The sequence below is a fragment of the Spermophilus citellus genome (assembly GCF_964194105.1).
Source record: "Spermophilus citellus genome assembly, chromosome: 17".
Lineage (NCBI taxonomy): Eukaryota > Metazoa > Chordata > Mammalia > Rodentia > Sciuridae > Spermophilus > Spermophilus citellus.
Window position 1 is genome coordinate 45,033,944 of NC_138199.1, and position 24,576 is coordinate 45,058,519.

The window sequence follows — 24,576 nt, forward strand, 5'->3', positions numbered from 1 at the left end:
CATTTTGTGTATGTAAATCTACTTTTCCAACCCTAAATTTTATTAAATCAAAAAACAAATTCAGTGTTTCCAAATGAAAATCTAGTGTAAAAATTGAGGTGTGCTATAAATGTAAAATAACATTAGATTTCAAAGATACAATGGGAAAAAGAATATTTAAAATCTAAATTTTAATATCATTGCATACTAAAATGATATTTTATGATATAATGGATTAGATAAAATATATTTAATTTCAGTTGTTTCTTTTTACTTCTTTAAAAGTGTGGGTACTTTAGAAAGTTTCATTAAATTTCTACTTGACACAGCTGTCGTTAAATTTCATTAAATTTCTACTTGACACCGCTGTCATCTTCAGTTACTTCCCAATCTGCTCTCAATTTAATCTTTCATTGTTCATTCATCCCTTCATTCATTTCCTAAATGTCTGAGTACCTACTCATTGCCAGTCACTACTTTAGATTGAATTCAGAGAACAAGTTGAAGATAGCTGCCCTTAGGTTATTCACCCTTGAGTTGGGGGGATATTGACAAAGGGCAAAACAGAAAAAGTAAATTATATGATTAAAGAAAGCAATCAGCAATACCCAAACACTCCTCTACCACAGTGAGGATCAAAATGCTGGGTGAGAAGAGTTCAGAGAGGAGGTAACTGGAGCAAGAGAACAGTGAGAAATGAGGACAGATGGCAGATCATGGAAGCCCTCGGAGGCTTTGACATTAATTTGAGGCATCTACATGCAGTATTTTTGGCTTTTTCTCTAAGAATTACTATGAAGGAAAGTCCTGGAGAATCCTAATTTGTGTTTTAAAAGGATATCTCCAGCTGCTCTTCTCTAATTAACCTACTGGGGGAAGTGCAGAACCAAGACCATGTAGCAGGAAGTTATAACAAGGTAGGAAAGGATGATACCTAAGCCCAGTAATGAAAGTGGTAAAATAGTGTAATTAAAAAAAATTCTACTGGCCCCTAATTCTGTAGGGTCAACAAGTTGGATATGGAGTATGAAAGAGCGGGTTAGATGAGAACTATAGTTTACTATTATTATTTTTTTCAACTTGTCAAATCTCTTCCACGGTGCGGATTGTCTAGAATTTTACATCATCATTCTCATGCCTGTATGCTTCAGCCCCAACATATCAATTAACATGTCATTTCCTGACATCTTCATCTATTTCCCTTATGTTCCTGGTCCTTTAATAATGATAATGAGGAGGACAATGATGGTAAAAGAAAGCATATCAAAACTATTATTTTTCAAGGATCTAATTCCTGACAGATTTAGGCTCTTAACTTTCAAGTCCTGTGAATAAATTATAAGGAAGATAGGGTTATTACTTTTTGAGACATGAAAACAGGAACATATTAACAAACAGTATAAAGTTAGCATACAAAGAAGGCCTATTTTGATTCTAAGGATAAGCTTTTCTCTTTTATACTATGATTCCTATGCTGTTTCCTTTGCATGGAATACTTTCTCCTTTCTTTGTGTGGCCCAGTCCATATGCTACCCTATCTATGAAAAGTCCCCTTATCCCTTCATCCAGCGTTTTGGTTTGGATATGAAGTGTCCCCCAAAAGCTCCTGAGTTAATGCAGGAATGTACCGCAGTGAAACGAGTGAATTATCAGAGCTGTAATCAAATCAGTCCACCCTAGTTTGAATGGACTAACTGGAGGGAAAATGCAGGCAGGAGGGGCATGGCTGGAAGAGGTGGGTCACTGGGGGCATGCTCTAAAAGGATTCATCTTCTCTGGAGCCCCTTCCCTCTCTCTCTCTGATTCCTGGCCACTGTGAATGGAACAGTGCTCCTCCACCATGCCCTTCCACCATGATATCATTCTACCTCACTTCGAGCACAGACCAATGGATTCCACCAACATGAAGTAAATGTCTGAACCTGTGAGCCAAAATAAATGTTCCCTGCTCTAAGTTGCTCTAAGGTACTTTGGTCATAGCTACATAAAGTTGACTAACATAGCCAGAATTACACTTTCTTCCTCTAAATTATATGGTAAAAAACAAATTAATTCCATCTTTTAAGATTTCTTCTATTATTTATAACAATCATAATAGTTAATATTTGAGTGTTTCCTATGTTAGATATACATAATATACTATGTATATTGTATCACTCAATACTTCTAACACTCTTGGAAAGGATCCTATTATCACACTCATTTTTATAGATGAGGAAAATGAGGCTGAGAAAGGTGAAGTAATTTGCTAACGGTTAACAGATAAAAGGAAGGATCAGGAGGATACAAACCTGCATGGTCAAATTCCCAAACCCATTATCTACTACACTAATCCATATACTAATTCATTGTTCAGCACAAGAGTCTCTCTCGCCTGTTCATATATTTTCATCTGTATCCCATTTTTTTCCCTATTGAAGCCTATTAAATTCTGGTGCATATTATTTATTGATGTGGATCTAACCTTTATTATTATTTTTTTTAATAACAGAAACTAGTCCCTACAGAAAAATAAATACAGGAGGGTCTCATGTGGAAAAAGTAGGTATTACTAGAAAAGGAAAATACAACTGCTGTTTTTCTTTAGATTCATGTCTTTTATATATATATATATATATATATATATATATATATATATATATACACACACACACACATTAAAGAGTTATTTTATATATATATTTATATATATATAAAATAACTCTTTAATGTAATCATTTTATCAAGTATGGTTTCAACTCTAAAGTGCATATGTTGCAAGCACTTAGGGGAAAAGAAAACTTTAACTAAATGTAGAAAAAGCCCACTCCCTAAGAAAACTTTAATTAAATGTAGAAAAATTTAATTTATTTTACACATAAAAATTAATAAGGATAATTTATAAATGTTCAATTTCAGGACACAAAGAAACACTAAAATGTAAAGTCTTGGCCATATGTCCTCATGCAGGTATTAAAGATATAAAATTATAAGAACTAAAAATGCATATCAATAAAGGTACAAAATATTTAATAAAATAAGGGCCTGAAAGCTGCCTGAAAAATAGAGGATTTCAAAAAACTTTTTTTTTATTAGAAAATAATTTCAAATGAACAGAGAGTTCATCAAGAATCATCCTCATCCTCATATTCTTCATCTAGATTCACCAGATTCAGATTTTTCTGTTCATGAATAAGAAATAAGTATTTTTGCAAACCATTTGTGATTAGAGGTTGTTGTTGCTGAGATTTTGTATGTTCTCAATCTCTGTCATACATCCACATTCATATACACAAATAAGTGTGTTACATATACATACATATATATGTAACACGTATACATGCACATATTTTTTTAACCATATGAGGATAAATTACTTATAACATGGCCCTTTATCCTTAACAGTGCAGTATTTCTAAGAATAATGATATTATATAACCACAGTTCTGTTAAAGTTCAAATTTGATTCAATATTTTCCTCTAATCTACCACTTGTATTCCAGTTTTGACAATTAGCAGTCAGCATTCAATTGCTTATGAGCAAGAGTATTCGTTTCTTCTACTAGACAAACTATTTATGTCCTTCTTAGCATTTTTTTTTCCATTCTAGTATAGAATCCAGTCTAGGGTCAAGTACTGTATTTAGTTTTCATAACTAAAGACTCTTTAACTTTTTAGTGTTGACTATTTTATCACCATTTTAAAAAATGGTATTGACATGTCTGAAGCATACAACTTCTACACATATGTGCATACACACATACATACACCCACACTCACACACATTTAAAATGAAATTTTCTTTCCTGGGTTTCTCTGATGTTTCTTCATGATCAGAGTCAGGTTACACATTCTAGAATACTACACAGGATCCTTTTCAGAGACTCACATTTGGAGTCATAAAATGTTCTTCATTGGTAAAATCAACTTTTAGCACCAAAGTACTTTCTGATTTTTCTACTATATAATTACTATTTTCACCCTTGTAATTAATAAGTGGTTTACCAAGTATAACTAATTAGAACAAATGAAAAAATGTGAATATGTAGATAAATTAAAATTTCCCCCTAAATTTACCATCTAAATTTGTGCCCAATTCAGTCTTCACTAATAAGTGAATAATGCTAATTTCCCAATCTAGCAGCTTCTCTGCAGTTAGCAGTCAGCATTCAATTGCTTATGAGCAAGAGTATTCCTTTCTTCTACAACCCAAACTATTTATAAATAGTATGGACTCATAAATTACTATCTTTTTAATGGTTTATAATTTATTAATGTACTTAGTAATTTTGGGAAGTTCTTCCAAATTTGGCCGACAGAAGTCCCTTCAAGGTACTTACTTATGACACATCATTACCACTTTGAGCACCTTTTTGCCTTCTGGCATAAGATGTTCCAGTTTTCTAATGTACTTACACTTCCCTATCCCTGAAAACTGTCATTTCACCAATAGGAGCCTGGGTTCCTGTAGTGGGAGATGGTATCTGGAAATTTAAATAAGGCTCTGTGCTCATTAGATTCAGGTTCTCTTTTAATTTGAGAATCTTTTCTTGAATTATAGTTCTAAATATTAGTGCTATTCAGTTGTTCTGGTTCATTTCTTCAAGAAATCCTTATTTCTTTATTTCATTTTCCTGGTTGTTTTCTTCAATACTTATTCACTTGAATGTATCTTCCTTGGGCTCCTGGCAATTTAGATTTCAATTCTGATATTACTTTATTTTTTTCTATTTCTTTCCTGAATTTTACCAACTTTCACCTCAATTTTTTCTGTTTTTAAATTTCAATTCTTGATATTGCTTTTTTAAATTTATGATATGAAGTTTTTTTTTCCTTTACCCCCATGCTTATTGTTGTATATAATAATTGAGTTTGGAGGGTTACATTACCATTTTCTTCAATTTTGTGATTCCATTGTTTTGTAAAGTTTTCATCAGGAGTAACGCTTTAATTCACATCATTTGATTTCTGCAGTTGTTTGATAATAATAAAGGCAGAATTTTTTCTTTCTTTCATTCTTTTTGTTTTAATTTCATAGCAAAAAAAGAGTTCTTAATTCAAGAGCACCCTCTTCTGTGCAGTTTTTTTTTATGGATCACGTTATTGATGGTCATGGGGTGGGGTGGGATAGATTGGTATGTCTTGTTTCTATCTCATTTCTATAAAATCTTAATCCACACCCCTCCCCATATGCCCTTCTTTCCTGCCATTGCCTAATCTCTAAGGCCTTCCATCCATTCTCTATTTACCTTCTGCAGAAGCAAAGATTTTCTGAGGCTACTGCTTCTAGATGCACACTTGAAGTACTACTTCTTGCACTTAGTGCAGAGAACTATCAAGTCCTGACTCATACCCAGAATTGTAGCATTTATTATTGCACTTTCTGATTTCTGGGGCTGATTTTGTTTGCTTTTCATCTAATTCCCCAGCTTCTCTATACTCTTTTTCAGTCTTTTGAGCTTTCTTTCTTCTGCTCTCTGTTCCCTAGGTTTCACTGGCAGGCAAGATGTAGGAATTTAGTTTGTTTGACTTTCTTCTGTGAAGGCTGTGGTGGTCCCTGTCACAAAGTCATACTGAAGATATGATTCCTGTATGACTACATTATCTCTTTGTTGATTTTATGTTTTCTAGCAGTATAGGGGGAAAGAAATTAAAAATCAAGCCTCTCCATTGAACTTTAAAAGTATTATCTTAACTCTCTACTCCTATTTATATTTTATTTGTATTTGTGCTTTTCTTTCATAATGTATTTTTTTATTCACATCAAATTCTTTGAAGAGTAGGCAGAGTGAAACTAAGTTTTTTTTTTATTAACAACTAAATGTAAAAAAATGCTTTGTCTTGGAGTTTAATTTTATTTTGGATTATTTTGCTTTCCTTTAATAGAATAAGGTATGAATAACAATAGAAAGGGAAAAAAGAAGGAAGACAAAAAGAAAGAAGAAAGAAAGAAAGAAAGAAAGAAAGAAAGAAAGAAAGAAAGAGAGAGAGAGAGAGAATAGAAATAATGAGATTGGTCATTTTGGTCAATGGAAAGCATTTCAAAAAGGAGTTCTGACATTTCTTTGAGCAACAGTAGCAGGATGTTAATGCAGATACAGTCTACAAAAGTGATTTTTTTTAAAGACATATACCATTTTATACTAAATAATTTGCATCAGTAAACTCTGGGATATTATAAAGAAGCACTGCTTTAAATTATACCTTGTTTACACACATGCGCAAGACAGACATACGCTACATGTACTCACTTGTTTCGCATTCTGGAGCTCCATTGTCAGTTGTTTCCTTTGCCTCTCTGACTCCAATAATTTTGCCTGTATTTAAACACCTTGAATTAGTAACTACTTATAAAGGTATACATCGGTATAATTTTTGGTTCTTTATTTCAAAGCTTATGAATTCCCTGCACTTCAAAAACTACTACAAATCTAAAAATGTAGTTCCCAGTCACTTTCCTGGCTTTACACACATTATTTAAAAGTAACTAGGTATCTATTGTATAATTGTGATGTGAAGATATTTTTGCCTCAAAATCTGAGGTCCAAAAAAGTCAATCAGAATCCAATGTATAAATATTGACTAAGTTTTGGACAAGAGCTATCTTCACCAAAGAGCTTCTAAATATGTTATCATTATCATTATATTAGCTAATAATATGTTAGCATTATCATTAGGAATTAGGAGTAAAGAGAGAACATATAAGATTGGGTTGACTATTATTTTATTAATTTAAATTTAACTTACTCTTAGAAGATTGTCCAAAAAAAGGAAGATAGGACAGGTATAAACCAAATGTGAAATAAGAGTATTAATGCAGAGTAAAATATTATTATCCTTGAAGTTAAAATTAAGGCAAGCATATATTATAAACAGTCCAATTTTCTTAAATATGTTTTAAATAAATCCAAATTTTATTGATCAACTCAGAAATAGTAACAGTAATTTAAGAATTGTTTTACTACAAACCTGAGGAGAGGAATTACTTAATGTTAAATTGAGTGGTAAAAGATTCATGGCAACATTGCAACGTTTATAAGAGGCAATCTGTTTTCTGGAATAGTTCAGCTCACTCTTGTCTAAGAGGTGAAATGAAGGTATGTGAAGATGAATATAATATAGTGATCTAATGAACATGCTACAGATCAGGAACCACAAGACTGCTGGCTCTTATGCTTTTATGTTCTGGAAATCACCTTCACTCTTTGTCCTCTAGGCTTTTGCATCTATGAATGGAAAATATCTATTCTCATTCACCTCTCTGCAAAGTAGCACTGCTGTGAATTCTGCAAAAAAGGCTATAATTTCAGCCTACAGTGCTTTTTTAAAGATTATTTCTACAAAATAAAAATCGGCCATTGGCATAGAATTATCTTGGTGTCATTTTTAATTGTACCAAAAGTCAGACATGAAGAACAGAGATGTCACAGGACAATGAAAAGTGATGACAGAGCATCTCCATACTCAGAACTTCCCTTAACAACCTGTGTGTGTGTGTGTGTGTGTGTGTGTATTACGCTACAAGAAGACAACTGAAAATATAAACATTACCTCAAAAGTATTAATTGCATAATACAATGTTTTGTATAGCTTTTAAAAATCATCTTCAGTCAATAGGTAGATTTTGAGATAAAGGTATTTATAACATGTACAATTTGTTTTATCTGGGATTTCAGTTTTGCCACAAACGGATTTGTTCAGTTACATTTCATGAACTTCAAATGTGACCCTAATTTATTGTATGGCTCCTCAGAAAACCTTGTGTAAATATTACATAACTATGGATTATATAATTTTAATTTAAAATTTTAGTAATATTAATGTTCAAATAAAAACTGAAATATATCATTAAATTTAACAATGATAAAATTTAAGAAAACAGAAGATTTAGAGTCTGAAAATTCTGATATTCACATGATTTACTTATTTATGTAGCGATATGTAAAGTAAAAATGGTATTTTATCAGGGTAATCAACATTGAAGATTTTTTTTAAGAGAATATGAGGCAAAAACCATCCATTTATTTTTAAAACTAAGTTTCTATTTTTCCATCTCAACTTTTGTTACAAAAAAATGAGGAAAGATAATAATAACTTCAAAATTATTAACAGAAATATATAAACTATTCCTATACCAGTGAAATGCTTGTAAACATCTGGAAAGAATGTAAATTGGCAAAGTCTATGAAAGGAAATCTGATTCCATTATAGAAATTTCTATGTTTACATATCCTTTAATACAGCAATTCCACTTTCAGAGATTTATTCTATTTAGATACTTATACAACTTCCCAAAAAATACATCTACAAAGCTTTGAAAGTGTAATTGGTTTTTCTTCTATTTACTTATTTATTTATTTACTTTTATGGTGCTGGGGATTGCACCCAAATCCTCATGCATGTTAGGTGAGCTATACCCCCAGCCTGAAAGTGGAATTATTTCTAATAATGGAAAGAGCCTAACTATCCATCCACAGAGAACTGGCTACATAACCTAGTAAAGAACTATTCATTGTACAGAATAATATGGCAGATCTATATATATTACCTGAAAAGCTGCCAAAAATTTAACTCTGATAAAAAGAGAAGACAAGTTGTAAAAATGTTTCGCTGTATGAAGTAACTTATAAAAAAAATTAAAATACACATATACACTTTCTTTTCTTTTTCTTTTTTTGCTGTTAAGACTTCAGATTTTTAGAGCAATTTTAGGTTTACAGTTAAACTGAGAGAAAGCACAGAGATTCCCCAGATATTCCCTGACACCACATATACATTTATTTTTTGAAACAAGACTGGCTGGGTACAGAAGCTGTCTGAAAAGATAAATTTTTTTTTTTTTTTTTTAAATAATGGCTTCTGCTACAGGGTGGAACTGTAAAAACTAAGGGAGATGAGCAAGAATTCTTTCTTTTTTTGCTGCAAGTTATTTATTTCAACAAAAATAAAATAATTAACAACAGATTTTCACTTATTTAACAAAGTAATTTAAACTATATATTTCTAAAGTGAATTACTGGAAAATAAGGCAGCTATGTTGCTTTTCTTAAAGATCTGAAAAATAGAAAGGCTTTCTGTAAAAAATGAGGATATAATTTAAATTTAATATTCTACTAAAAACAGAAAGAAACTATCTAAAGAGAATCCACATGTTACAGTATATTTGGGATGTGTAATCTTTCTTCCCATAAATCATACTTCTTAATTTCAATTACATTAGCAAAACATGATGCACTTTACACATGCCCCTGCACGTGGGAAAAACGTTTCTCAATGAACATTGGAGGACCAAACTCTCACAGCTTGCTTTGTTGCTCTTCATCTAATTCTGCTATTGCTACCAACAAGAGAAGAAAAGTAGCTACATCAGAAGGCATAAGCAAAACTCACTGTTCACACTAAATATGGATATTGCCAAGTAGAAACACATGTGTGAACTAAGAAATTAACTCTCTAAAGACCTATTTGCTATTAATATTTTTATTATTAAAAATAAAATAGCCCTAATACTTCAGAATCCAATACAGGTTTGCTGTTTTTCTTTTTTCTAAAGAAAATGTAAGGAAACTAAACAGGAGGTTACCTTCAATAAATTCACTTCTTCTAAGGCATTATTTCTTTCACATCTAAGTCTTTCCATTTCATCTGCTTCTGAAGAGTCACAGGGCAAAAGCTGTCAACATTAAAAAATAAGAGGAACATTATATATTAGGTGGTAAATATGAGGCCTAACAAAAAAAAAAAAATCTCTTCTGACTTGTCTTAGGCTTTTGCATTCTACTAACAAAATTCAGTTTCTTACTTTGGAGTTGTGGATTAGATAAAAGAGAATACTAAAGTAATCTGGCACAATTCCAGATTGTAAGTTTAACCTTACATTGCTGTAAGAATTACAATTTGAATGATTAAGAGATAGACATACTCTGCAAATCCATTTTTGATATTTATTTAAATCAATATAATTTTCCTTAAAAGTTCAAACTCCATGATGGTGTTTATGATGTCAAGTAAACACCAAAATGCGTATATTATCAATTAAGATGGTTTATACAAGCTTAGTGAAGTATGCTTATTAATTTTGTATTTGGTTTTAAACCCAATGGAAGACAATGCAACAGCCAAGTGGCTTAAAGAGATTCTTGCACAGAAACTGTGGATTGAAGACAATATTAATAATTCATCTGCTAGAGAATAACAACAAGCAGCAAAGATGACAATTTCTCTTACGTATAGCATTTTTTCTTTGACAATGAATTACTGTAGAAAAAATAACAATCTAAGCAGAGAAAAACACATAAGTCTGATTACAGTCATCTTCTGCATGGAAGCTACAATAGAACTTGAAAATAGTACAGAAAATATAATTTAAAGGATTGTTTATTAAGTGCTATAAAGGATTGCTATATTAAGTATGGGCTTAAAACACAGTCCTTTAAATAGGAGACACAAATGTAGAGTAAGGAAAAGGTAACAAAAATTATTAATAACATCAAGAATCTAATGGGAACCTATTAGTGTAGATTCATTGCTAAGGACTATTCAGTATTATAGCTTTCTAATAATCTTGTCACCATTTTACAGAAGAGAAAACAGGCTTCAAAATGTTGGTAACTTGCCTAAGGTTTCATAGTCAATAAATGGTCATTTCACAGTAGTGCACACATGTAATCCCAGAGGTTCCAGAGGTTGAGGCAGGAGGATCCCTAGTTCAAAGCCAGCCTCAGCAAAGGCAAAGCTGTTAAGCAACTCAGTGAGACCCTGTCTCTAAATAAAACACCATACAAGGCTGGGGATGTGACTTAGTGGTTGAATGCCCCTGAGTCGAATCCCAGGTAAACCCCCTTACACTAAAAAAAAGAAAAAGATTCTCACAGAGGTCTTACATCATACTATTTAACAAAAATGAAGGTGGACTAGACATGATCAGATTTGCATTGTATACCTGAGAACAACAGAAGTAAGAATTATTCTTCAAGTTTTCCCCCTAAACATTATTGACTTCTTTTGCCCTGCCACATTAACATTTGAGTATTATGACCATTATCCATAATGAAAATGATTTCATACTTTTTATCTGTTGCTCCAATGTCTCACAATTACTCAATATGTACATTCATAAGAATTGATTCTTACTTTAAAAATATTTTTAGTTGTTGATATATATATATTTATTTATTTATATGTGATGCTGAGAATCGAACCCACTGCCTCACACATACCAGGTAAGTGCGCTACCACTGAGTCTCAGCCCCAGCCCCAGCCCCAATTCTTACATTTTTTTAGACTGATATTTAACATATTTTCAAATGTAACACTATTTCCCAAAGCATGTTCTAAAAGTCATTAACTAATTTTGTGTAAAAGCAAAATTCAGTGGTAGTAACAGTGGTATAGAAAAATATAAATAATAGAAAAAATATATAATTATGATGCATTAAAATAATAATAATAATAATAATAATAGAAGGGATATCAGTAGAGTAGATCAAGTGAATGAGCTTAGGGGATGGAGGGGAGAGAAAGGGAAGATACTGGGGAATGAGATTGATCAAATTATGTTATGTGCATGTACAAATACATCATAACAAATCCCTCTATTATGCAGAATCATAATGCACCTATACAAAATTTTTAAAAAGTAAAAAAAAAAAATTCTTTCTTGTTTTGCTTCCCAATAGTCTTATTATGCTAATGAGCATGTACATTTCCAAAAAGAAAAAATAATTTAACAATTTGTCCCTTTCTTAAGTAATTTGACCATACTACAAACCTCATCCTTTTTCCCCTGCTACCTCTATTAATTTGTTTTATTTAGCTCATAGAATTCATGTCTGCAAAGCACAATTTAGGAGATACAGCTACTTAACATTCACATGGGCCTAGTCAAAGTTTTTATCCTAAGAAACAAGAGAATTCAGAAGTCTATATAAAATTTTAGATAATGAATCTATAACAATTTATTGAGAGAAACTATGGATTGGGATTTTAGGAATGTGATCATTAACTTTTAAAACAATTTTTTTTTTGTAGATTGTAGATGGGCAGAATGTCTTTATTTTATTTGTTTATTTTTATGTGGTGCTGAGCATCGAACCCAAGCACTCTACCACTGAGCTACAGCCCCAGCCCATTAACTTTTGAGCTTAACATCATGGATGTAAATCACACATAAAAGAGTCAATGGGGGAGTCAAAGCACTAGCTTAAACAATCAGATGACAAACCATAACTTTAATCCTGTCACTATTTTGGACTACACAACATAAAAACTGCATCCAGAGAATTAGCTATAGATGCTATTTGTTAATTCTTTTTAAAAAATCCCTTTATGCTCGCTGACTTTTTTTTTTAAATAAAATTCTATTTAAATATATTTCAGCTAATCAAGCAACAAATAAAAAGAACTGTTGCTATTTAACACCAATAATTCCAGACAGATGCTTGATTTCAAATCTGCCTAAAATGTTTTAACTTCCCTCTCCTTACACTGTAAATCCCTTTCCTGTCTGGGTCTCACATCATCATTTGTGACTCTCAGGCTCCTTGACCTTGAAACAGCTGGCAAATAACATTGGGAGGCATTTCTTCTCTGCTTTCTCCAGTTTCCCTCTGGAGAAGCTGAGACACTGTGAGTCACTGAATTGCGCTAATAGGTCTGAGCTCACCTCTCTTTCACTGTGGCTCCACCATCATCAATTTAGTTAGTTTTGATTTCCGTCAATTCTGGACAGATACTATTCCACTGGCCACATTCCCTGACCTAAATTCAGGTTAAACAGAACAAAACAATAACTTCTGTTTCAGTCTAATTTTATTGATAAGGTTTTATATTAGGAACCCATTCAACTACCTCTTTTCCTTATAAAATTGGACTGTACCATTCCAGTCACCTAAAAATGTCTGTGTATCCTCTTTTGATCTTCTATTTCCCCTGCTACTTTTCACTTCTTGTGTTTTATACAACTTCCCTCCCATCCCCATATTTCTAAAATAACTACAAGCAGCTTCACCAACCCAACTGCTATTTGACAAAGTAAATGCCTCTGCTAACTTTCTTAACCTCTTTGCTCAAGCCTTTTTTTCCTTGAAACTCTCCAGGGTTGTGCTACGCTACCATCTCACCTACCCTTCTGAATAGTTAAGTTGGTCTGCTTCCAGTGACTTATCTTCGATTTTGCTGCTTAACTGGGAGAAGGGGGAATGTTCCCCAAAGAATGTTCCTTTCCCCCTTTCTTTCTATAAACTGGGTGATCACCTTCACTGTTATGCTTCAACTATCACTCTCCTAAACATTCCTTCTCCTGGTGTGAAAGTTCCTGAATTTCAATGACCTTTGGTTATTTACACTTATCATTAACTTGGATTCACTCTCTCTAAAGCATAACTCATCATCTTCTCTACCTTGAATAAGGTTTTCTCCTTATTTTCCTCTCTCTCTTAAGGTATCATCATTCATAATCATCCTAACCAAAACTTTGGCGTTATCTTTGTTCTTCTCCTGGGGTTCTCACATCTAAACGGTAAGTTATGCTCTACTGATGATATACCCGTGGTTGTTTCTGGTAACAACTTAGATTTGTCTTTCGTTTCCTTTATATTTGTCTTTCGTTTCCTTTATATTTTTCCTGCTTTCACAATAGTTTAGTTCTTATTATCCTTTTTTAGATTTTTTTTTTTTTGCATAGTTCAGTATTTAGAATACCAACCACCAGTTTCATTCCTTCCCTAGGTAACCAATACATACAATTCCTCTTTCTAAAATAGTAATTTGATCTTGGCACTATTCTCCTAAGTGGATTCTGAGTATGGGATAAAAAACTAAACTTTACATTTAATGTTTACCCTTTAAGATCTAACTTCTGTCACCTTCATGTACCCAATTATCTTTTTGAAAAAGTAAACTACTTTCTGCTTTCAATCACATTCTTTTTTTTTCCTGTACATTCTAATACTCTTATCATTCTATGCTCACCTCTTAAGCAGACAGAATCCAACTTTACCATTTTAAACTAGTTCAAATGCCAACTCTGTTATGAATCTTCCCTAAATGTTTTAAGCTATTGTTATTATTATGATCTTATACAACACACTTTTTTAACCATAATTATTTGTGTACATGACTTTCTCATATACCGTAAGGGCCAGATTTTATCTATCTTAATAACATGTGCCATCTTAATAACACGTGCCATGGCACCTGAAACAATGTAATGTGTACTGTAGCTGTTCAATATATATCTGGTAGATGTTATTTTTTTTCTGGTACTGGGGACCGAACCCAGGGACAATTTACCACTGAACTATAGCCATAGCCCCACCCACTCCCTTCTTTGAGACAGGGTTTCGATAAGGTGTTTTAGGGCCTCACTAAGTTGCTGAGGCCTTAAAATGTGATTCTCCTGCCTCAGTCTTCAGAGCCACTAGGATTACTGTTGTATGCCACTACGCCCAACCAGAGCCCAAACTGTGAAAAGTCTGCTCTAGGGAATTTACAGTGTTCTCACTGTGCTTTTAAAATAATCCATTCAGATTACTGATTATCCTGATAAGACTGTCACATTACGATGGGCTACAGTCTGCTGTTGCAAGGTTCAGAGTATTGCTGAATGTGCCCCAGCCTTGCCTTTTCTGTGTATGACCTTGTGCCAGCCATGTAACCCTGTGAGACTTTCTTTTAATATAACAATGATTAGAATCACGGCAAGATAATTATATTTTCAGTTCTAAATACCATATTCTCCCAGATCCGAAAGTTTTTTGTCAAATAAACAAAAGTAGGACTTATACTGACTCAGCAATTCCTACTTAAAAGATAGCATCTCAAGAAACCTTATGAGTCAGACAAAATGATGAACAGAAGAAGCTAGTTACAAAAGAGTATACTGATTCTGTTCATTATGAAGCTCACAATCAGGCAAAAGCAACCTAGCTATTAGAAGAGAGCATGGTGGTTCCCATGTGAAGGTGGGAGTGGCAGCTGAGTGGAAAGATGGCCTGAAGGAGACTTTAGAGCAGTGATTCCACTTGAGATAATAATCCAAATTCATCACATTGTACACCTAAGATTTTTGGGCTTTCCTATGTGTATGCTGGATTTCAGTAAAAATATTTCTAAAAAAATAAATTAAGATATCTTTAGCAGCCCCTCAAAGGGAAAACATATGAGTAAAAGACAAGAAACCCAAACAAAATGATAATGAACTTGACTCTGCTGTTTTTGAAACTGAGATGGTTGAGGGGATAGCCATAGTGGAATTTCCCCACCTTCCTAGACTGTCATCATTCTCAACCACAGATCAATTGATATGTTTCAGGAGACACTACACTGTTTTTCAACTCAAAAAAGTTGGGGATTAGATTATAAAATAAAAGTTATTTGTTTTTGGTGAGTTACTTGAAAAGTAGGGAATTTTATGGTGTTTTTCAAACTGTGGTACATCATCCTCTAGTGTACTGGGAGACCAAAATTTTTAGTGAAATAGAATTGAATTATTATTAAATAAGAATGCAATACATATAGGAAACTGATGATTTGAGAGATTTTTGTTTTAGGTATATATGTGAGTGTAGTAAAAAAATGTACTAGTATTATGGATAAAAAAAAGGAAAGACAATAATTGACAAGAATATATTCCTGTGACAAAAAAATATAACATAATATAATATAACATAATGTAATAATGATGGCACAACATTTTTTGTTCTGAAGCCACAAGAGGACACTACTGGCATGTAGAACACCTTGCATAATTGCCATCAGCACTATGCTTCTTCTATCAATGTATCACAGATTAAGCAAATTCTTATCTGCCCTAAAATCATGTGGGTAATAAAGAAGTAAGCTACTAATTTGGAGTATGAGTATCTCTTTTCAGCTGCTTTAAAAATCTTTGCATGCTTCTATAGTTTGCCACTTCATTGGCATGATGTAAACCACCTTTTTCTTTCCTCATAAAATATGGGCATAGCAGCTTTGAGAACTATTTGGTAGTAAAAAAAAAACAATGCTCTGCCATCAACATTGTGTAGATGAATACATAACACCGAATCAGCTGTGCTTCTACACTGTAGTTATTCTATGATAAATGCTACAAAATTTGTTCTGATAAATCAGTGCCTCAATTCTGGGAAAACTGGGTGATTTCCTGAGAGTTACTGAAAAACTAAGTGTTCAGATGGGCAAATGCTTAGAAGTAAAAAAAAAGGGGGGAGATTACTAAATAAAACAAAGTAATTTTAAACTTTAAAAATACTAACATACATTATTTTCTTATTGAGAGAATCAGCTTTATTTTATCTACTAAGCCAATCATATATTTATACTTTGTATTTCCAGAACCATGCAATTAATAATAAATAGCATTTGAACGTCCTGTTAACAAGGTTATTACTTAAAAACTTCAGTTCTATAATTTGATTTTGGTTTTGGTTTGTCCCTAAGGGTTCATGTTTGGGGATTTGGTCCATAGTATGGTACTGTTGAAGTGATGGACCTTTAAGAGGTGGGTCATCAATCTCTAACTTACTGTTTCCAAATGTGATCTATTCCTCCAGATGAATTTCTGCTGTTAGGTTTTGACCAGAAGTAGAATTAATGTCACCCTTCCCCACAACAAATTTTAGACTCTGGACTTGAACTCTAGAACTGTGAGCTAAATAAACCCCTTTGCTTCTAATTAGCCGGCTTCACTATAGTAATAGAATATGCACTAATATGAATAGAGCTCTAAAAATAACCATGAAGTAAAAGTGTAATTTTAATTCTTAATCATGAACTAAAAGAAAGTTCTTAGAAATATGTGACATTTTATCCTCTCATTCAAATTTACAGGTAGTTAGCAACTGATTCACCATATTATTCATTTAAAATCACATTTGAAAACAATAAGAAGGAAAATAAATATAATCATGTAGAAATATAAGCAATAATGAGAGTTTTCTGGAAAATGAAAGGTCTCCTGGTTGCCAGATAATAAGAAGAATATAGAGAAATCAGTTGTATTTTTATACAAAAACAAAGAATTAAAAATGCATCTTAAATTTTATAAAGAAACCATTTACTATAATGACAACAAAATGTATAAAATAAGATTAACTAGATTCATTTAGCCTATAAAATATCAATAAAGCCTATATTAGAATATGTAAAATGTATTAAATGACATCAAAGAAGACATAAATAAATGAAAAGCCAAAACATGTTCATATAAAGGAAGATTTTGATTCTTCCCAAAATGATCTATAAATTTAATAGTGAAAAATGTTTGTGAAACTTATATAGACATGATCAACAATAGTGAAAGCTATATTTTAGGAGTAACTGTATGGGGGCACAGTTAGAGAGATGTTGGTAGAGGGATACAAATTTCAGTTAGGTAGGAAAAATAAACTCAAGTGATACTTGTAAAAAGTGCTGACTACTTAATAACAATGTATTATATTTTGGAAATTCTAAGAGAGTCGAACACGATTTTCACGACAAAAACTAAATATGTGGGGTTAATTAGCTTGAATGGAGCCATTTCATAGTGTGTGTGTGTGTGTGTGTGTGTGTGTCTGTGTGTGTGTGTGTGTGTGTGTGTATATATATATATATACATTTTTTTTTGAAACATCATGTTGTACATGATAAATACATATTTTAACTTCTTGATTAAACATACCTTCATACATACATATATACGTAATTAAGACAAATAACTACAAGATTGGAAGCAAGTCTTTATCAGATATTGTAGCTTTTGAATCTATAAATAACTGAGCAGAAGAATGCAGAAGTGCTCAAGTAAATATGCAAATTTTATAAATGATGGCTCTGGATTGCAAATAACACATCACATTAAAATAGAAATTTGAATTTTAAAACAATTTTTAAAATAACTGATAAAATTTATGTGATGTTTCTATTGTATGATCAATTAATAAGTATAACTACAATTCAATCTAGAAGAAAAGATTAATGTCTTATGAAGCAATGAAAACATTTTATTCATGTAAATTTTCTGCAGCAAAATGATGGGATGATCAATGACTTTCGAGCATAAAATCAGAGTCCATCAATAGAACATTCTAAGACTATAGAATAGAAATAAGAGCTAACAAAAGGAAAGAAAAGATACACTTCTCAGAAGAAAGAATTGATGCATAAATTTTCTTTCAAGTGTTCATGAGTAGCAAAAATGATAGTGTTTAAATTTTACTCAATATATTTAAAAGATTTATATAACTGCTTTCTTTAATAAAGAAAAAATAATTATAATAATTGGAAACCTGAACAAAACACTAACCAAAATAAAGATGGTATAGCTGCTCCATTTAACTAAATAGGAAAATAAAGAAACATCTTAGGATATTGAGATTCAATACCTGGGATAAGGCTATAACAATTCAAATTATATGAACCTAATAATACAGTCTATGATGATGTAAAACAAAAATAAACAAGACTAAGTGGGGGAAATTTAAAATTCTTTCAGTAACTGATAATAAAAAATGAGAAAAATGAGTAAGAAAAACAGAAAATATGAAACCATGAAACAACCTTGACTTTATTGACATGGGAAGCACTGTACTCCAAACTGCAGAATATACTTTCTTTTCAACAGATTGGGAATATTTAATTGACTATAATCACTACATGTATAGTCAAAGAATTAATATCACACTGAATATGTCTCTAATTTTAGAAGAATTAAACTAAAAATAAGTAACCAAAAAGAAACTGCATAAGAAAAAACTATTTAGAGGGGATTCCAACATGGAGGAGGGCGCAGAGAGATCAAGTCTCTGACCTCTTCAGCTGTGCAGGCATAGGGAGTCGTAAACAACCGAAATCTGTTTGCTCAGGATCACTAGGCAATGCTGAGCTGACGTGGATCTGGGGCGAACAGTCTGGGCCTCTCAGAAAACACACTGAGCCCGGATCAGCTGAAGTCAAGCACCCGTTCGCCTGCTTCCCGCAGACAAACAGCTGTGACTCAGCACTAATCCATCCGGCTGAAACAACTGGTCAGCTCTTCTCATCCTACGGAGGTAAATGCCTACCGAGCCTTCATAGGTAGTGGCCACAGGTTTGAAAAGGGGCTTGGGAGAGACAGTAAGGACCCACCCATTGCATTGGTCGTCCGGCAAAGGGAAACGAACTGTCGCCATTTGCAAGACATACCACCATGGCAGAGAACTGACGTCATCAGACTGCGGCGGAGGAGATAACTTCATTGAAACCTGCGGCTACAGGTGTGTAATTCCCTAGCCTTCCCTCTCCACACATCGGGGAAACCTTAAGGGCCCCTCCCAGCTCTCCCGTAAGGGCCCCTCCCAGCTTTCCCGTGAGCACGATAGCCAGACCCAGGGAATCAGAGGTGGCGCAGAACCAGCGGCGCGGAACTACTGCTCCCACCAGGGCTGACAGCTGAGGTCTCTTGCACCAGCTACTGGGGGCATGGCTATCGGAGGGCAAGTAAAATTCGCTGAGGATTCTCAGCCCCAAGCTCTACAAACTTACGGTCTGAGGGAATGGCAAACTGGAAGAGTGTGCCCACTTGTTCATGAAAGCAGGGCTCCCGGGAGCAGCAGACCTGGCGTGTAGCCAGTATTGTGATGAGCAGCACCCGTGAGAGGGGCCTGGCTACAGGAAAAGTGGGAAGTGACTAGACACAAGAGGAGGCCCTAGGCACTCAGGATTGGAGACTCGCCCAGTCTGGGAGGAGCTGCTGCACACTGATTGGTTCCCGCGTATTGACAGGAGAAACTTGGCCTGGTGGGCACAGCGCCACCTACTGGAAGAGAAGTTAATCAAACTCTAAGACTGCATTTATTAGTTTTTTTTCTTTTTTTCTTTTCTCTTCTTTTTTTATTCGGGTTTTTCTTTCATTTTCATTTTTCTTTCTTGTTGTTTTTTTAAATTTTTTTTTACAATTTTTTAAAATTTTTTTTCTTCTAATTCTAATTTTAATTTTTTTTATTATTTTTTTTAAATTTTTTTCTTTTTTTATTTCCTATTTTTTTCTTCTTTTCTCTTTTCATTTCTTTTCAATTATCTTATCCCCCGTTCCTTGAATTCTACCTGCTTACTCTCATTCTCTTTAGTGACTTCTTCCCTTCCCTTCTAATACCTTTCCTCCCAAGCATTTAATAAATTTATAGGAGTCAACAGTAACTCATCAGTCAAACAGAACAAGAAGTAACATGAGCAGCTTCAAAAAGCAAGGAAGAAAAGGAGTACAAACAATGCAGGACAGCCTAAATATTCAGGAGGACCTAGAGTCATCAGAAAAATGGTCATATAAAGAACTCAAGGAACACCTTAGACAGATGGAATGGAACCTTAAAGAGGATACAAGACAGCAAATTCACGCAGCGAAAGAACACATTGAGAATGAATTACATAAACAGATAAAAGAAGAAGTTAAGCATCTTTATCAGGAGATAGAGATTATAAAAAATAATCAAACAATAATTCTAGAAATGAAGGAAACGATAAACCAAATTAAAAACTCAATTGAGAGTATCACTAACAGAGTGGAGCAAGTATAAGCCAGAACATCAGATAATGAAGACAAAATATATCATCTTGAAAAGAGTCTAGCCAACTCAGAACGGCTGGTAAAAAAATCACGAGAAAAACATCCAAGAGTTATGGGATAACATAAAAAAACCAAACTTACGAGTCATCGGGATAGAAGAAGGTAAAGAGATTCAAACCAAGGGAATGAGTAACCTGCTGCATGAAATAATTACAGAAAACTTTCCAGAAATAAAAAAGGAAACAGATATACAAATTGAAGATGCATACAGGACACCGAGCACACAAAATCACAATAGACCAATGCCAAGACACATTGTTATGAAGATATCCAATATACAGAACAAAGAGAAAATATTAAAAGCTACAAGAGAAAGGAGACAGATTACATTCAGGGGTAAACCAATAAGGTTAACAACGGATTTTTCATCACAGACACTGAAAGCAAGAAGGTCATGGAACAATGTATTTCAAACACTGAAAGACAATGGATGCCAACCAAGAATTCTGTATCCAGCAAAATTAAGCTTCAGGTATGACAATGAAATAAAAATCTTTCATGATAAACAAAATTTAAAAGAATTTGCAGCCAGAAAACCAGCATTGCAAAGCATTTTGAGCAAAACACTACACAAGGAAGAAATGAAAAACAATAACCAAAACCATCAGTAGGAAGTGCCTCGGTAAAGACAGAGGGCGAGGGGAAAGATAATCATGGAGAAACAAACTAAATTTTTTTAAAAAAAGGATAAACAATCAAACATGGATGGAAGTACAAACCATATATCAATAGTAACTCTGAATGTTAATGGCTTAAACTCTCCAAAAAAGCGACATAGGCTGGTATCATGAATTAAAAAAACAAATCCAACAATATGCTGCCTCCAGGAGACACATCTGATTGGAAAAGACATACACAGGCTGAAGGTGAAAGGATGGGAAAAAATATACCATGCACACGGTCCTCGTAAGCAAGCAGGGGTGGCCATCCTCATATCGAATAAAATCGACTTCAAGACTAAGTTAATCAATAGGGATAAAGAAGGACATTATATACTGTTAAAAGGAACCATTCACCAACAAGACATAACAATTATCAATATTTATGCACCAAATAATGGTGCTGCGACATTCATAAAACAAATTCTCCTCAAGTTCAAGAATCAAATAGACCACAACACAATAATTATAGGTGACTTCAACACACCTCTCTCACCATTGGACAGATCCTCCAAACAAAAGTTGAATAAAGAAACTATAGAACTCAATATCACAATCAATAACCTAGACTTAACTGACATATATAGAATATATCAACCATCATCAAATGGATATACTTTTTTCTCAGCAGCACATGGATCCTTCTCAAAAATAGACCATATATTATGCCATAGGGCAACCCTCAGTAAATATAAAGGGGTGGAGATAATACCATGAATTTTATCTGATCATAATGGAATGAAACTGGAAATCAATGATAAAAGAAGGAAGGAAAAATCCTACATCACATGGAAAATGAACAATATGTTACTGAATGATCAATGGGTTACAGAAGACATAAAGGAGGAAATCAAAAAATTCTTAGAGATAAATGAAAATACAGACACAACATATCGGAATCTATGGGACACAATGAAAGCAGTTTTAAGAGGAAAATTCATCGCCTGGTGGTCATTCCTCAAAAAAAGAAGAAACCAACAAATAAATGAGCTCACACTTCATCTCAAAGCCCTAGAAAAGGAAGAGCAAAACAACAGCAAATGTAGCATAAGGCAAGAAATAATTAAAATCAGAGCAGAAATCAATGACATTGAAACAAAAGAAACTATTGAAAAAATTAACAAAACTAAAAGTTGGTTCTTCGAAAAAATAAATAAGATCGACAGACCTTTAGCCATGCTAATGAAGAGAAGAAGAGAGAGAACTCAAATTACTAACATATGGGATGAAAAAGGCAATATCACAACAGATGCTACAGAAATACAGAAGACAATTAGAAATTATTTTGAAAACCTATATTCCAATAAAATAGAAGATAGTGAAGACATCGATAAATTTCTTAAGTCATATGATTTGCCCAGACTGAGTCAGGAGGATACACACAATTTGAAGAGACCAATATCAATGGATGAAATTGAAGAAGCCATCAAAAGACTACCAACCAAGAAAAGCCCAGGACCGGATGGGTATACAGCGGAGTTTTACAAAACCTTTAAAGAAGAATTAATACCAATACTTTTCAAGTTATTTCAGGAAATAGAAAAAGAGGGAGCTCTTCCAAATTCATTCTATGAGGCCAACATCACCCTGATCCCGAAACCAGACAAAGACACCTCAAAGAAAGAAAACTACAGACCAATATCTCTAATGAACCTAGATGCAAAAATCCTCAATAAAATTCTGGCGAATCGAATACAAAAACACATCAAAAAAATTGTGCACCATGATCAAGTAGGATTCATCCCTGGGATGCAAGGATGGTTCAATATACAGAAATCAATAAATGTTATTCACCACATCAATAGACTTAAAGATAAGAACCATATGATCATCTCGATAGACGCAGAGAAAGCATTCGACAAAGTACAGCATCCCTTTATGTTCAAAACATTAGAAAAACTAGGGATAACAGGAACTTACCTTGACATTGTAAAAGCTATCTACGCTAAGCCTCAGGCTAGTATCATTCTGAATGGACAAAAGTTAAAGGCATTCCCTCTAAAATCTGGAACAAGACAGGGATGCCCTCTATCACCACTTCTATTCAATATAGTTCTCGAAACACTGGCCAGAGCAATTAGACAGACGAAAGAAATTAAAGGCATAAAAATAGGAAAAGAAGAACTTAAAATATCACTATTTGCAGATGACATGATTCTATACCTAGAAGACCCAAAAGGGTCTACAAAGAAACTACTAGAACTAATAAATGAATTCAGCAAAGTGGCAGGCTATAAAATCAACACGCATAAATCAAAGGCATTTCTGTATATCAGTGACAAAACTTCTGAAATGGAAATGAGGAAAAACACTCCATTCACAATTCTCAAAAAAAATAAAATACTCGGGAATCAACCTAACAAAAGAGGTGAAAGATTTATACAATGAAAACTACAGAACCCTAAAGAGAGAAGTAGAAGAAGATCTTAGAAGATGGAAAAATATACCCTGTTCATGGATAGGCAGAACTAACATCATCAAAATGGCGACATTACCAAAAGTTCTCTATAGGTTTAATGCAATGCCAATCAAAATCCCAACGGCATTTCTTGTAGAAATAGATAAAGCAATCATGAAATTCATATGGAAAAATAAAAGACCCAGAATAGCAAAAGCAATTCTAAACAGGAAGTGTGAATCAGGCGGTATAGTGATTCCAGATTTCAAACTATATTACAGAGCAATAGTGACAAAAACAGCATGGTACTGGTACCAAAACAGGCGGGTGGACCAATGGTATAAAATAGAGGACACAGAGACTAATCCACAAAGTTACAACTATCTTATATTTGATAAAGGGGCTAAAAGCATGCAATGGAGGAATGATAGCGTCTTCAACAAATGGTGCTGGGAAAACTGGAAATCCATATGCAACAAAATGAAACTGAATCCCTTTCTCTCACCATGCACAAAAGTTAACTCAAAATGGATCAAGGAGCTTGATATCAAATCAGAGACTCTGCGTCTGATAGAAGAAAAAGTTGGCTCCGATCTACATATTGTGGGGTCGGGCTCCAAATTCCTTAATAGGACACCCATAGCACAAGAGTTAATAACAAGAATCAAAAAATGGGACTTACTTAAACTAAAAAGTTTTTTCTCAGCAAGAGAAACAATAAGAGAGGTAAATAGGGAGCCTACATCCTGGGAACAAATTGTTACTCCTCACACTTCAGATAGAGCCCTAATATCCAGAGTATACAAAGAACTCAAAAACTTAGACAATAAGATAACAAATAACCCAATCAACAAATGGGCCAAGGACCTGAACAGACACTTCTCAGAGGAGGACATACAATCAATCAACAAGTACATGAAAAAATGCTCACCATCTCTAGCAGTCAGAGAAATGCAAATCAAAACCACCCTAAGATA

General features: G+C 33.5%; 1 protein-coding gene across 5 annotated transcripts in view; it reads right to left on the reverse strand.

Annotated features, from left to right (window-relative positions):
- Positions 1–24,576, reverse strand: part of STXBP4 (syntaxin binding protein 4) — a 163,927-nt gene that overhangs the window by 94,184 nt on the left and 45,167 nt on the right. For all 5 annotated transcript variants that reach the window (XM_081272635.1, XM_081272634.1, XM_081272633.1 and 2 more), the window contains 2 exons: positions 9,542–9,631; positions 6,210–6,275 (listed from right to left, as the gene is read on the reverse strand). In XM_081272635.1, coding sequence (XP_081128761.1) covers positions 6,210–6,275; positions 9,542–9,631 — 156 coding nt within the window. The remainder of the gene's footprint in view (positions 1–6,209; positions 6,276–9,541; positions 9,632–24,576) is intronic.